The sequence below is a fragment of the Guillardia theta genome (assembly GCF_000315625.1).
Source record: "Guillardia theta CCMP2712 unplaced genomic scaffold GUITHscaffold_38, whole genome shotgun sequence".
NCBI classification, from domain to species: Eukaryota; class Cryptophyceae; order Pyrenomonadales; family Geminigeraceae; genus Guillardia; species Guillardia theta.
The window spans coordinates 447,733-461,355 of record NW_005434636.1 but is presented as its reverse complement, the minus strand read 5'-3'; the positions used below and the strand labels follow the sequence as shown (position 1 = coordinate 461,355).

The 13,623-nt window shown below is 55.4% G+C and overlaps 5 protein-coding genes across 5 annotated transcripts in view; 2 read left to right on the top strand and 3 right to left on the bottom strand.

Annotated features, from left to right (window-relative positions):
• Nucleotides 1-97: 97 nt before the first annotated feature.
• On the bottom strand, nucleotides 98-1,666 carry GUITHDRAFT_109308 (hypothetical protein; the record flags this gene model as incomplete). Its single annotated transcript, XM_005831811.1, has 4 exons — nucleotides 98-418; nucleotides 508-810; nucleotides 858-1,163; nucleotides 1,256-1,666. 4 exons carry the CDS (start codon nucleotides 1,664-1,666, stop codon nucleotides 98-100), a joined length of 1,341 nt encoding a protein of 446 aa, XP_005831868.1.
• Nucleotides 1,667-2,445: 779 nt separating this feature from the next.
• GUITHDRAFT_109307 (hypothetical protein) lies at nucleotides 2,446-3,353 on the top strand (the record flags this gene model as incomplete). The annotated part of the gene is made up of 7 exons (XM_005831810.1): nucleotides 2,446-2,518; nucleotides 2,870-2,926; nucleotides 2,973-3,005; nucleotides 3,053-3,093; nucleotides 3,140-3,191; nucleotides 3,236-3,269; nucleotides 3,314-3,353. The coding sequence occupies 7 exons, from the start codon at nucleotides 2,446-2,448 to the stop codon at nucleotides 3,351-3,353; spliced, it is 330 nt and encodes a 109-aa protein (XP_005831867.1).
• Nucleotides 3,354-3,572: 219 nt separating this feature from the next.
• On the bottom strand, nucleotides 3,573-5,748 carry GUITHDRAFT_139492 (hypothetical protein; the record flags this gene model as incomplete). The annotated part of the gene is made up of 7 exons (XM_005831809.1): nucleotides 3,573-3,620; nucleotides 3,662-3,710; nucleotides 3,760-3,863; nucleotides 3,905-3,961; nucleotides 4,005-4,130; nucleotides 4,184-4,291; nucleotides 4,339-5,748. 7 exons carry the CDS (start codon nucleotides 5,746-5,748, stop codon nucleotides 3,573-3,575), a joined length of 1,902 nt encoding a protein of 633 aa, XP_005831866.1.
• A 2,466-nt stretch (nucleotides 5,749-8,214) lies between these two features.
• GUITHDRAFT_109305 (hypothetical protein) lies at nucleotides 8,215-10,588 on the top strand (the record flags this gene model as incomplete). Its single annotated transcript, XM_005831808.1, has 8 exons — nucleotides 8,215-8,295; nucleotides 8,343-8,413; nucleotides 8,467-8,572; nucleotides 8,624-8,701; nucleotides 8,848-9,063; nucleotides 9,112-10,321; nucleotides 10,400-10,491; nucleotides 10,541-10,588. The coding sequence occupies 8 exons, from the start codon at nucleotides 8,215-8,217 to the stop codon at nucleotides 10,586-10,588; spliced, it is 1,902 nt and encodes a 633-aa protein (XP_005831865.1).
• A 451-nt stretch (nucleotides 10,589-11,039) lies between these two features.
• Nucleotides 11,040-13,623, bottom strand: part of GUITHDRAFT_139490 (hypothetical protein) — a gene marked incomplete at both ends in the record, with an annotated part of 4,309 nt that continues 1,725 nt past the window's right edge. The window contains 3 exons of the mRNA XM_005831807.1: nucleotides 11,040-11,618; nucleotides 11,760-12,539; nucleotides 12,771-13,580. Of these exons, the coding sequence (XP_005831864.1) occupies nucleotides 11,040-11,618; nucleotides 11,760-12,539; nucleotides 12,771-13,580 (2,169 nt within the window). The remainder of the gene's footprint in view (nucleotides 11,619-11,759; nucleotides 12,540-12,770; nucleotides 13,581-13,623) is intronic.

Sequence of the window (13,623 nt, the reverse complement as noted above, 5' to 3'; positions counted from 1 at the left end):
TACTATGGAGCTGTTGGGTTTCTTGTTGAACGGAAATGAAGAGACGAATCAAACGAGCCATTGATATTGGTGACGTTCATTTGACATAAGATGGTATTCACAGCCTCTCCTCAACCTGCAGCTCTCCATGACTGATCGACCTGGATCGCCTGGGAGACATGTCGGGCGATGAAATGCTCCTCTTGCACGACCTCCTGGGGCTCATGCTGCTCCGGTCGGAGCACAACTCCATCAAGTCCCCATCGACGATGCTGCCGTTTACCGCTAATAGAGGAGCCGTGGCTGCAGGAGGTTTGGGGGCAAGGAGCTGCTCGTTGGAAGACCATGGCAGACGCCGCCAGAGGTTTCTGCATGTTTGGACGAGCATGCGGAAGTACAAGGTGCCGACACGAGCAAGACTTTCTTGTCCAAGGCTCGCCTGCCCATCTTGTCAAGTACTGCACTCGATACGGCAGGGAGCAGGGGGAGTGAGGTTAAGAGGAGGGAGGAGGGAGTGGGGGAGAACACCTTCCTCGACGAGAGAAGATGCAGGAGGGTCTTGGCTCCTTCTTGGAAGCTCTTGGAGTAGCTCCTGTAGTATGAGGAGATGCTGTTGGCTGCTCGGAGAGAAGTCTTGCTTGCTAGATTCTTCTGCACAGCTCCTATGCCAGGCAGGTACATGCTCGAGGTATAGGGCGAGATTGCAGCAGAGAGCGAGGCCGTGCTTGCGGCCACTGACGCCAACAACATCTGCATGCCGGCCTGCACGGAGGAGAGGAGAGGCTCCGCTGTGCTGGCGACAACCCCGTAGATCCTCGAGATCTCATGGGCCTGGCATGGACAAGTCAGGAAGCATGCAGGATATGAAGAGCACGCACCAGGAGGCTGCTCATGGCCCCAGAGGAGAAGAGACGGTCCCGGATGACGTCAAGGGGCTTGAGCCAGTGGATGTACTTGTCAGTCCAGGTCTGGAACGTCTTGTTGATCTTCTGCATGATCCACTCGAACCGCATCCGAAGGACCTTCACGAAGGGCCTCAGAGCGGCTCCGAAGAGCTCGACATGCTGGTAGAGCTGCCAGCAGGCCCAGAGGCCCGAGATCGACATCCACGCAACAACCACTGTCTCTAACCCCTTGCGCAAGGAAGGACTGTACAAACACGTGGGAAGGAAGTTGTGCAGGAGCTGTAGAGGCTTCGTCAGTCCCATCAACCAAGGACTAGAAGGAGGAGGAGGAGGAGGAGGAGGAGGAGGAGGAGGCGTAAGTAGTGCCTCACCTGTACCCACGCAGGCAGCACCATGGTCACCGACCTCCCTAGCTGCTTCTCCTGCTCCTCTTGTATCCTGCACAGCTTTTGCTCAAGGATGCTCGCGTCCTCAAGCTTCATCCACGTGACGATGAGCCGACCGGGCTGGCTCACCCTCCTGCCACCTGCAGCTTCACATGCCATCATTCTAGGCGGCACCTTGAGCTCGACGCTCATGCGGACGAGAGGAAAGCGCTCGCGCTGAGAAAGCATCCTCTCGAACTGAAGATCGAAGGAGGTGATGGAATCATAGGAGCTGTGGAGGATACAGTGCCGGGTGGCTCTCGAGCCTTCAGCTGCGCCTGAGCTGGACGGCGGGAGGAAAACTTGCCAGATAAGTCCCTGCTGAGCAAAGCTGAGAACAGCCTGCGTGTGCATCATGCTTCCACTCTTGAAGGAGATGAGCGGGATGAGCTCTCCTACATGTAGGAAACCCAATGAGTTCGTGTTAGGAGGAGGAGGAGGAGGAGGGAGGGAGGGAGGAGCGGGATGAAGAGCAGGAGGAGGAGGCGGCGGTGGTGATGATCGAGGAGGAGGACGGTTCAAGTGCGTGGAGAATGGAGCAAATTTGATGTCGATCAGAGTAGGGAGGGAAGAATTTCGTCCTCCTCTCAGCCTTGTCGCTAGACATGAAAGGATTCTCTTGTCGGAGGGCTCAATGCTGTTTGCGACTTGAATATCCCAGGGGTACGAAAGCTGCAGGATGGCCAAGCAAAGCAATGCTTGCAACGAACACCCATAGAGCTTCATATGGCCCGACTTGTTCACATCTTCGATTCAAGATCTAGTTGATGGCCTTGGCTTCTTCCTTCCTCCATGGTCTTATCAATCTCTTGCTGGGGGGCAATCAAGCATGCGAGCTTGCCTTTCAATCGCCTCGCTTCTTCTCCCTGCGCTCGATCTTGACCCTGCTCCCTTGCTCGCCTTGCGATCCTCTGACACAACTCTCGTTCTCTTCTCTCCTCCTCTCTCATCTTCCTCCCTCTCCTACCCCTCTTGCCTTGGCCCGGACCACAACAGGAGGGGCCAGTGGGCGGTAGCAGGCGGTTCTTGGGCCCTGTAGCAGGGGGTGGGGTACTCCACCGTAAAGAGAGAGCAACCTATGGGGTATGCTTTCTTATGGGTAAGGAGGGGGTGGGGGTAGTCCTTTGTGCTATCGAATGGGAGGATCAGCGCATATGAGCTTCACCATGGCGGCGGTCTTGACGGCCGGAGGAATCTATGCGTGGACGAGTAAGAACATTCAATGGCTCTTCCCACTCCCACTCCCCCTCTCCCTCTCCCTCCCCCTCCCCCTCCCTCTCCCTCTCCTCCCTCTCCCTCTCCCTCTATCCCTATCCCTTCTTCCTCTCCCTCTCCTCCTCCTTCTCCTTCTCCTCCTTCTCCTTCTCTTCAGGCTCCTATTCCTGCTCTTGCTCCCTCTCTTGCTGCTCCCGATGCTGCTGCTGCTGCTGCTCCTGCTGCTCCTGCTCCCGATGCTCCTCCTCCTTTTCTGTGCTCTCATGCGCTCTCTGCTGCTGTCATGCGGCATGTGTGACATATGCAGCTCAGTCTATGTTCGCCATGAGCTGACTGTGAACGCAGAGAAGGGAAGCAAGGCCTCGTTGATCGCGGGCTCTGCGGTGGGAGCGCTCTTCCTCGGTGAGTGCGGCGGTTTTGAGTCATGCAGATCTCATCTCCTCCTCAGGCTCTGGGCTGCTCATCCAATCAGGACAGAACAGTGAGTGGGAGCACCGCAAACGTTCTCGCTGAAGTTGAGAGATGCAGAGTCTGGGCACCTCCTGGCGTTGGCTTCTTCTCTCGCACTGGTAGCGCCATGGCTGCCCCACAGCTCCTCCTGACACCTGCCAACAGGCTACGGGGATGGGACACCGCGCGATCCAGACTCAGAAGTTCATGCCTGCTGGTGGGGGCGAGCAAGAGTTGTCATGGTCTGACTTGCCTTGCCAGGGCTCGTAGCGACGTTGGGAGTAGCCTCCATCTTGTAAGCCCTCGCTCGGGGGGTTTGTCGCTTGACTTGTGTTTCAGGTACCAGGGCAAGAAGGTCAACGAGTGGTGGAACGAGTGAACGTCGTAGCAAAGTTGACCGTATCTTCGGACGGATGAACGCGAGGGGTTGTGAATGGAACACTCAGCAATAGATCTCGTTAATCTCAATCTCTTACACTTTGATACTACCCTCGTCCTCTGATCTTCTCCTCCCTTCCGCTGTACTCTTTCCACCTCCTCTCTCCTCAACTTCACCGTACTCCGCTCCTTGCCCCTTTTCCCTGCCACTCTCATGCTCTTACTCGCTCTCGCCGGGTTTCTCCTCGAAGCTTAACCCGCATGCTGCCTGCACTCTTGTCAACCCTGGACGTATCGTCCCTCTCTCACCTCTTCCACGTATTCCTTTAGCAGCTCTCGGACGCACATGGTCGCATACCTGCAGCACGTCAGCTCAAGTAGGTTGGGAGCGAGGGGCTGCAACTCACGTGCTGGACCGGAGAGTGAAGGAAAGCTTCAAGGCCCTGCGAGCCTTGGCGTCTGCTGCTGCCTCCTTGTCTGCTGCTCTCCTGACGTCTTCGTCTGAGGACCCCTGAACAGCCTGAGCAGGAGCTACGATGCCAGCTTCCTTACCTTAATTTTCTCCAGGTCCGTCGCCTGCAGGTCGCCCTTGGGGTTCTTGTAGTCAATCTGCTGGAGTGTCAGTTGCGCAGAGCGCAAACTCCGTCCTCACAGTTTCCCAGCTGAAATCTTCCGCCTGCGACAGAATCTTTCTGTAGTCTCCGCTGAGTGTGAACTCCTTGTTCTTGTTGGCGAGATTGTTGATGTCCAGGCCATCGGCCTTGAGGGCTTCTTCGTACTGCAAGGGGAGGCGTCAGAGGCAGAGGGGGCGGCCGAGAGCCGTTTGTCGACCTTCTTGCCTATCTCGTTCGTAGGGTACGAGATCGATACCCCGGGGAGGGGCAGCACGACGTCGAAGATGGAGTATTTGTCCACATCGCTCGCTGCAAGTACCTTGACCTGGGCAGACATTAGTCTGTCGTCGCTAAGTCGAGCCGTCGTCGCACCTTCTTGGGATGACTCTTGGTCCATTTGTCATGATCGCTCTCCTGCTCCTCCGAGGCATTCGCACCGCTCAGAGTCGACTCGTCCACCCCCTCCAAGTCGAACAAGCTCTCGCTTTCCACGTCTTTGCTCTCCAGCACGAGATCGCCTTCCACTGGCCTGTCCTTGCCGTACATCCGGAGCCTCTCGCTGACCATCTTGTTCCAGATGTAGCTCTGGTAAGAGTGAATGTACATCAATCGCAGGTTTCTTGGCAGAGCCTGGAGAGCGTTGAGATGAGAGTTCATCCCTCGCTTCTTGTACACGTCCAACAACGTCCTCTCAGCAAACATCCACCTGGGGAATTCTTCGAGGGCCTTTGCGGGATCCTTATGTTCCTTGAACTTCTCTCTTGCTGTCTTTGACTCTTCTTTCTCCCCGTCTCGTGGGCACAGGATCAAGTCAGCAGCTTTTTCCCAGTCCTCATGCAAGATCTCCCTTCCAATCGAGTATGTGGGGATAGAACTTGTCCCAAACCTTTGCTTCCCAAAGTAGTTGATGAAGCCTTTTTCCTTAAGAGAATTGCAGAGCGCTTCTATTGAGCCTTCACTGGCTTGAACATCGCGGAGAATGATCTGGAATCGATTCCCGTACAGCTGACCAAGCTTAAGAGTTTGTTCACAGACAGAAAGATTTCCAATGCAGATGTTTCGGAGTCTCTTGTTGAGGTCCGTCAGCACGAAAGGGTCAACTCGATGCGCAGACACAAGCTGTGTGGTGCAAGCTCGCCTGTCCTTGGTGCCAGCATACGAGAAGGTACCGCCTTTCGTCTTCACCATCTTCGAAATGATCGACACAGCAGCCATCGTGTCCAGGTTCTCTTTGTACAGCACAAATTTGATGAATTTGGCATCACGCTTGGCGCCCTGAAAGATTGCCTCTCTCCGCTGTCGCTTGTTAGGCCTTCCTTTCGAGTTGTCAACCTTGGAAAAAATCCGCACGGCAGTTTTCTGGTCACTCCCAACCTTGACGGTGTCTGTGGTCAGCTTAGGAAAGTGCTGTTTGATACAAGTATGCACGGCCGTCCGATGGGCCTTGTCAGCGTCTGCCTCCAGGACAATCTCAGCTGCTCCGTCCACCTCATCTTGCTCTACCAAGGTCTTTACACGGGCTGCCACCTCCTTACCGACCAAAGATTCCAGCTTTTCGAACCCATCAACTCCTTCCTCTGCCACCTCCTGCGCCGGCGCTCCTTCCAGCTTGCCCGACATATCCGTCAAGCACACGACCGTCTTGTCCATGGCGACCTCTCGCACGATAAAGTCGGAGAACCGGTACTTCATCGAGCCCTTGATTCCCGGCGTTTCAGAGATGTACTCCGTGATCCCTATACTGCTTTCGGCCAATCGAGACAACTGAGCCGACGACTTCATATTGCAACCAAGAATGCAAGTATGAGACAGGAGGAACAAGTATAAGGCTGGCCTGTAAACCACTTTCACCGTGGCCTTTGGTCGGCGACCCTGTGATCATGTACCCGTCATTATCCCGATGTCTCCACCCCGTCCTCATCCCCAACAAATTCCGCTTCTTTCTTTTTCATCAACATTGCTTCATAGACTCCTCTTCTCCTCTCCGTACATCCCAACCACTTCCGCTTCCTCCGTCACAAAAATAGAACCGTTTCCCTCGTTCCTCCCCTCCTTCACCGCCTTGGCCTCCATTCGACTCCATTTTTCTTCCTTCCTCTCCTCCCTTCCTACTCTCCCTCCCCTCCTCCCTCTCTCATCTCTCCTCTCTCCGCCTTCCTCCCTTCACTTCCCTCCCTCCTCTCCCTCCCTCCCCTCTCGTCTCCCCTCGTGCTCTGTCGCCGATGCGTCTTCTCGTACGCTACGAGTTTTAGTCAATTAACTCCCCGATGCTGGGAGCGCGGGGGTCAATGAGGGGGGAGGAGGACGAGGAACGGGGGGGAGGGGGATTCCCTTGTGAGCTATGGAATGGACAATGAAGACTTCCGTACTTGTTCTTGCTCGCGGAGGAGAAAGAAGTGGGGAAGGAGGGGTAGAAGCAATGGCATGGGAAGTAGAGCATTTTACGAAGCAATGCCGACTTCATCCTTTACAAATACCAAAAGCACCACACTCAATGAAAGTGCGCTACGGAGGACATCTCTCCGCCTCCTAGGTCGGTGATGGTTGGTTTTAACCTGACGGAAATGAACTGGAAACTGGATCTGCTGACAATCCATGACGAGGAAGCTGTCGGCCATGGACCATTGCGCCTTGAAAGTTTGAATCAGATTGAGGGATGAACGACCAACGTCCAGGAACATAAAGAATCTTTCTCCTTGTCAGTGGAGGTCAGTCATGTACTGTATCAGCTAAGGCTCAGGGATGCTCATAAGGCAGGACAGGTTCCAAAAACTTGTTATGGTCAAGGCTTGTCCAAAGTTAGGGAAGCAAACCTCCGAGCTTCGAGCATCTTATGCACGAACTTACAAGCACCTGATAGGAGCAGTTGATCCATGACGGTAAAAGTCCGTTCAGGATCGCGCTCGTTCTCCTTACCCTGTAAGATTTTCCCTCCAGCAATGCCTCCTCCTCCTCCTCCTCCTCCTCCTCCTCCTCCTCCTCCTCCTGCTATACCTCTATCGTGTTGCACCGGTTGTTCCAAGCTGTCGCTAGTCCTCGCTGCTAGTAGCCTCTCAGGTAGTCGCTCGCGTTGTAGATGAGCCTGGGAATGAGGGGGATGATTGTAGTGTATGAGGGGGATGATTTGATACATAAAACGATTGAAGGGGTCGTAGATCTCGAATAGGGGTGGGGGGTCCAGTATGGAAAGGGTAGATAATGCTGGGGGGTGGGTACTAGTGAGTCAGTGTGGTATTAAAATAGACAAAAGAACCTCCGAAGAAGGGGTGCGAGTGTACCTTCCGTGTTTATCAGGAGGGGTAGTAATATATACTACGGGTGGTGTCCGAAATGATTACGGTAGGGGTTAATTTGGGGTGGAGGGGGTAGGGTTGTGAGGCTGAGCCAATTTCAACTCGGGGAACAGAAGTTACTGGGGGAAAGGGGGTGGGATGATAACCTACCCCTACCTTTGTAGCACAAACTGACTGTCAAGTAGGGGTCATTGGAGCTACCATCACATGCCCCCCAAATTACCCCGACCAACCCCCAACCCTGTAGGATAGTGCCTGTGGGACCCCACCCTTTTTTCGCATCACCCTACCCCCAGGTTTCAATACCACCCCACCTTCAGATTGTCACCGAAACCACCCACCAAGAATCAAGTAATCACTTGCCCCACCCCCACCCCTTCTGAAACTGAGTACCCACCCACGACACCTACCCCCATCCCTGGGGTCTGCAGGCTTTTTTTTTGATGCCCGGCCGCGTGATGGCGAAGGAAGAAAATGAAGGGAAGGAAGGGAGAGGCAGGAAGGAAGACAGGTCAGGTTGAGGGCAGGAGCATCTACACTCCCAAAGCAAGCAGGGAAGAAGTCATGGGCTGCAAGTCATAAGAGATAATGTTGTTTGCCATCGTGAAGAAGTAACAACGGTTTTCTTGTAATAGTATCTGTCTTGAACACGACCGTTAGTTGCAATCCTTGTGAGCAGGAATTTGTATGTGTGCCACACGCATTAGTATTTTTCGTAAATTTCGAGAGCATTGGGCGCCTTTGAGGATACCATGACATCTCCTCGTTATCCATCAATCACACGATCGGGGCTGCGAAGGAGAACATACGAAGAACCGAACTCAGCTGTTCCTCTGTCAATCCACTCTGTTTTGATCCTTAGCAAAGCTTCCTTCTGTGGCATGACAGATGTACAAAATGAAGCTGCTGCTCTTTGTTGGTCTTGCTTGCCATCTTGACATGTTGCTTGCGACAGATGAGGGCTATTGTGGCCTTGTTGGTGGTTAGCTTGGCCTCGCCATCCGTGTCCATATCGGACAGATGGGCGTCACCGGTAGTGAGCAAAAGTCTCTTCTTTCTGTTTGCTGAATGCTCGACTTACAGCTTCGAAGCGGCATCCAGTGCACGCCTGCGATGCATCTCAAGGGAGGTTGCGGGTTCTTGGGGGTGTACGGGTATGAATCCTGCTGTTTGATGGTTTGCCCATGACAGCTTTCTTGTCCTCTAGTTCTACCTTGGATCACAACACTTTGAGGATGAAGATTCTTCAGCTTTCCCGTACGATCCGCCACAGAGGACCTGACGGCTCTGGAATCCACATGATCCCTCTTGAGGTTGGTATTTTGATGCTGCAGTGTGATGGTATGAACCGGATCTTTGCACAGAAAGATGTGCCGGGATCAAGAATATCTGCTCTCGGCCATGAGCGTCTGGCTATTGTTGGAGCGATGGACGATCCACAGGTATGAACGACAAGGCAGAGAAGGAAAGCTGGATGGTAAAGTCGATAACGTAGCAGTAGTAGTAGTCTCGGAGTAGAACCCTTCCTCTCTGTGATAGTTTTTGATTCTTGCATGGTTTTGGGTGGCTCTGAAAACAGGATCTACAGGAGAGGAAGGAGGCAAGGGTAGGTGACCACCAACGTCTGCACACGCTGTCAGGAAACCAGCCCCTGTTCTCCCACGATAGGTCCGCGGCGCTGGCGATCAACGGAGAAATCTACAACCACGAGAAGCTGAAGCCCCTGTTGAAGGACAAGACTGACTTCAGAACGAAGTCTGACTGTGAGGTTGTCGTTCATCTTTACAAGGAGAGAGGCGATGAGGTGATTTGAGGTGAGGGGATGTGCCGTCGCGACTCTGACACCCACTAGGTTGCCTCCCTGTTGGATGGAGACTTTGCCTTCGCCATTGCCGGAGACAAGGGCGAGTTCTACGCTGCCAGGGACCCCATGGGAGTTGACTCCATGTACATGGGCTGGGGAGCTGATGGGTCCGTGTGGTTCGCCTCAGAGATGAAGTGCCTTGTCACCGAGTGCAAGAAGATTGAGCAGTTCCCCCCCGGACACTACTGGTCGCACAAGACGAAGCAGCTTGTCCGGTACTACAACCCCAAGTGGTTTGGATTCGAGGCTGCCCAACAGAAGTTGAACTTGGACCTCATCCGCACCACCTTCGTCGAAGCGATCTCCAAGAGGCTCATGACCGACGTTCCCTATGGCGTTCTCCTCTCCGGCGGCCTCGACTCCTCGCTCGTTGCCTCTTGCGTTGTGAAGATGTGCGACCTGGCAGGAAAGCCTCGGCCTGCCACCTTCTCGATCGGGTTGAAGGGTTCCCCTGACCTCTTCAATGCCCGCAAGGTGGCTGACATGCTCGGCACCGAGCACCACGAGTTTCACTTCACCGTGCAAGAGGGTATCGATGCTGTGCAGGATGTGATCTACCATCTCGAGACTTACGATGTCACCACCATCCGCGCTGGTACCCCCATGTTCATCCTTGCTCGCAAGATCAAGGCCATGGGTGTGAAGATGGTCTTGTCAGGGGAGGGAGCAGACGAGGAGCTCGGAGGTTATCTTTACTTCCACAAGGCTCCCAACGCACAGGAATTCCATGAGGAGTGTGTGCGCAAGCTCCAGGGTTTGTACCTGTACGACTGCTTGAGGGCGAACAAGGCGACCATGGCGTGGGGGCTGGAGGCTCGAGTCCCGTTCTTGGACAAGGACTTTCTGGACGTGGTGATGAACTTGGACGCGTCGTTCAAAATGATCAAGAAGGGAGAAAAGGAGCAGTTTATCGAAAAGTGGGTGATGAGGGAGGCGTTCAACAAGCCCGATTCCAAGGGAGAGATCTACCTCCCCAAGGAGGTCCTCTTCAGGCAGAAAGAGCAGTTCTCGGACGGGGTTGGTTACGACTGGATCGACGGCCTCAAGGCGCATGCCAATCGAGTGGTGGATGACACCATGTTCGCGTTTAGAGAGCACAGGTTCCCCTACAACACCCCGGGAACGAAGGAGGCCTACTTCGCCAGGAGCATCTTCGAGAGCTTCTATCCTGACGAGACTTGCATCAAGACTGTGCCAGGTTCCACCCTGACCTCCCTTGTCTCCCTCCTCCTCCTGCTCGTCATCCTGCAACCCTGACTCCTTCCTCTATTCACAGGTGGACCCTCAGTCGCTTGCTCGACTGCCAAGGCCGTGGAGTGGGACGAGGCGTGGAAGCAGGCAGCAGCTGCAGGCTCCATGTTGGATCAGGTGAGAAGAAGGAGCAACGCAGTTTGACCTCTCTGAACGTACCTGGCAGTCCGGAAGAGCTGTGGACGTGCACGACTCTGCCGCCAAGTGCTTCTAAGAGCCTTGCAGAGGCTCGTGGACCCTCGAGACTCGGAGATCTGTTTTTGAAGGATGGAGGAAGGGCTGGAGGCATCCCAGCCTCGTCAATGTTGTCGGGGCTCGCGCACTGAGACCTGCTGCTCGCTGCATGTTGAGAGGAGTTTGTTCTTGGATGCTGTCCTGGTGAACTGTTAAATATCTGATAGTATTTTGCGTCTTCGATCAACCATTTACTTCTTGATAAATGTTTCTGCAACTCCCGAGGAGATTGGCCGGGCCCTCCCCTCTCACAGCGCTGCACCCCCTCCTCGTTGTCCGTTTTCCTACCTCTGCTCCCGCCGCCCCCCTCCTTCTCCCCTCATATGACTTCATCTACAGATTCTTTCTTCCCTCTCCTTACTCTCCTTTGTTACCCCCTTTCGCCTCCTTGCCGCTTCTTTCCCGCCTTCCATCTTCCGTCTCTTCATCCATCATCTCCTTGAGGTATGAGCTCGCATGCGCTGACCGCTGCCGAGGAAAGGTGCCTGGCGTCTAGGCGACCGGACCAACTCAGCCCTTGCTGAGACCTTCTCCTGCCTCAGCCATCGCGCCCTCGAGCCTGCCGTTGATTTGAGAGGCAGACTGTCTCGCTGCAAGTTGCTTCCCTCCCACGAGAAGGATGAGTCAGCACCCCTTCCGATCTTCTGTCCCCCCTGCAAGCTGCTCTTGGGCGGCTGCGACCTGGACGAGGGAGAAGACAGGATGACAAGAGCGCGATGGACAGCCGAAGGGTCGATGCTTTGGACCACCGACCAGGCGTCGGAAGAGAGAGAGGAAGAAGAGGAGGAAGTCTTCTTGTCTCCCGACTGCGTGAGGAGGTTTGACAGGATTCTCGCAGCTGTCCGGGGGATGGTGAGGTCTCCGACCCTGCGGTTGGGGTCGAGCAGGCGGACGATTCTCCTCATCAGCCCCGGCACTGCAAGAAGCCTCGTAGAGTTGGCCGGGTTGGCATGCGTCAGCTCAGCGAGGACGAGGAGGCTGATGTAGCATGCTTCTGACTGCTCCGAGCTCTGCAGGAGAAGATGTCAAAAGAGAAAAACAGTCAGAGCAGGCGGGGAGGGAAGGGGAGAGAGAGCAGTACAAGTGAGAGCAAGAAAGGGAGAAGCAGCTGGAACTTTGAAATGAGGAGAGAGACGGGGCAGGAGACTCACGAAGCAAAGGCGAGAAATGTACTGGATAAGCCTCGCTTGCTTCCCGGCCTTCTCCTGCATGCTGAGATCGTGATGCGCCAGCCCTCCTATCAGCTCGTAGATCCTCTTCGCAGCGGCCAACTGGAGCTTGAGGATCGGGCTGGAGAGGAGGACGGTGAGGTCGCGCAGGTCAAGAGGAGGGAGACCAGCGGCCCCCTCCGTTGCCCCTTCCTCCTCCCTCTTGAGATCATCGAACAGCCGCTCCACCTCCTCCTCCTCCTTCTGCAGCCCCAGCAGCGAGATGAGGTGGGACAGGTCTTGCACGCTGATGGAAGACAGCTGCAGATGTTGATCGAAGGCAACCAGGAGGAGGAGGATGGAACCGAGCTTTTGCAGCAGCAACATCTGCAACGATCCCTGGATATGAAACTCATCCAGCGAGTCTATGGAAGACATCCAGCCCTGTCGGAGGCTCTCGCTCAGATCTTCCGCTCTTTCCTCAACCCCTCCCTTGTCAACCCCTGAGACAAGCTCCCCTCCCTTCCCTCCTGCTACCACATCACCTCCAACCTGCTCGTTCCCTCCTCCTGTCTCATCGACCGCGCCCGAGGAGATGTCCTCCTTCACAATCCCTGCAGCAGCTGCCTCTTCCTCCTTCCCTTCTCCCGCCGCTTTCATCCCCGTGGCTGCTCCATCTTTCTCTCCCCCGACCTGCTCACCCACAACAGCTGCCTCCTCCTGCTTTTCTTGCTCGACTCCAGCCACACCGTCAGGCTTCTCTGCCTTTCCCACAATCTCATCCTGTTGTACTGGCAAGGCTTCTTCCTGCTTGCTTTCCCCATTCCCTGCTGCCTGCACCTCCTTCTTCTCTGCCTCAGTCGCAGCAGCAGCAGCAGCAACAGCAGGAGCAGCAGCAGGAGCAGCAGGAGCAGTAGAAGTAGAAGTAGAAGTAGAAGTAGAAGACGAAGGAGAAGGAGCTGACTGTGTTCCTGAACCAGAATCCTTGTTCGTTTTCAACACGCTTCCTGAGACTTTGTCCTCCTCCTTCCTTCCCGTACCAGTAGCGGCCGCCTCCCCCTCCTGCTTATCTGCCCCTCCCTCGGACTTCGACCCTGCATTCCCTGCCCCAACTGCCTCTTCATGGTTCCCTGACCCAGTACCGGCTGCTGTCTGCTCCGCCTTGCCTGCTTCCTCTGGGGCTTTTACCTCCTCCTGCTTCTCCGGCCCAGTCGCAGAAGCAGCAGCAGCAGCAGCGGCAGACAGCGCTTCCGTTCCGGCTGCCCCAGCAGCGGCTGCCTCCCCCTCCTGCTTCTCTACCAGTTCCCCAGACTTCGAACCCTCAACCCCAGTAACGGCTGCTGTCTGCTCCGCCTTGCCTGCTTCCTCTGGGGCTTTTACCTCCTCCTGCTTCCCTACTTCTGCTGCTGCTGCTGCTGCTGCTGCGGACAGCGCTTCTGTTCCGGCTGCCCCAGTAGCGGCCGCCTCCCCCCCTCCATGCATGACTGTCTCTCCTACAGGCAGAGAATGCTGACTTCTTGCCACATCTCCCACCTCCTTCCTTCCCGTACCAGTAGCGGCCGCCTCCCCCTCCTGCTTATCTGCCCCTCCCTCGGACTTCGACCCTGCATTTCCTGACCCAGTACCGGCTGCTGTCTGCTCCGCCTTGCCTGCTTCCTCTGTGGCTTTTACCTCCTCCTGCTTCTCCGGCCCAGTCGCAGAAGCAGCAGCAGCAGCGGCAGACAGCGCTTCTGTTCCGGCTGCCCCAGCAGCGGCTGCCTCCCCCTCCTGCTTCTCTACCAGTTCCCCAGACTTCGAACCCTCAACCCCAGTAACGGCTGCTGTCTGCTCCGGAGTATCAAGTACAGCGTTCAAGGCCGCGGTGTGC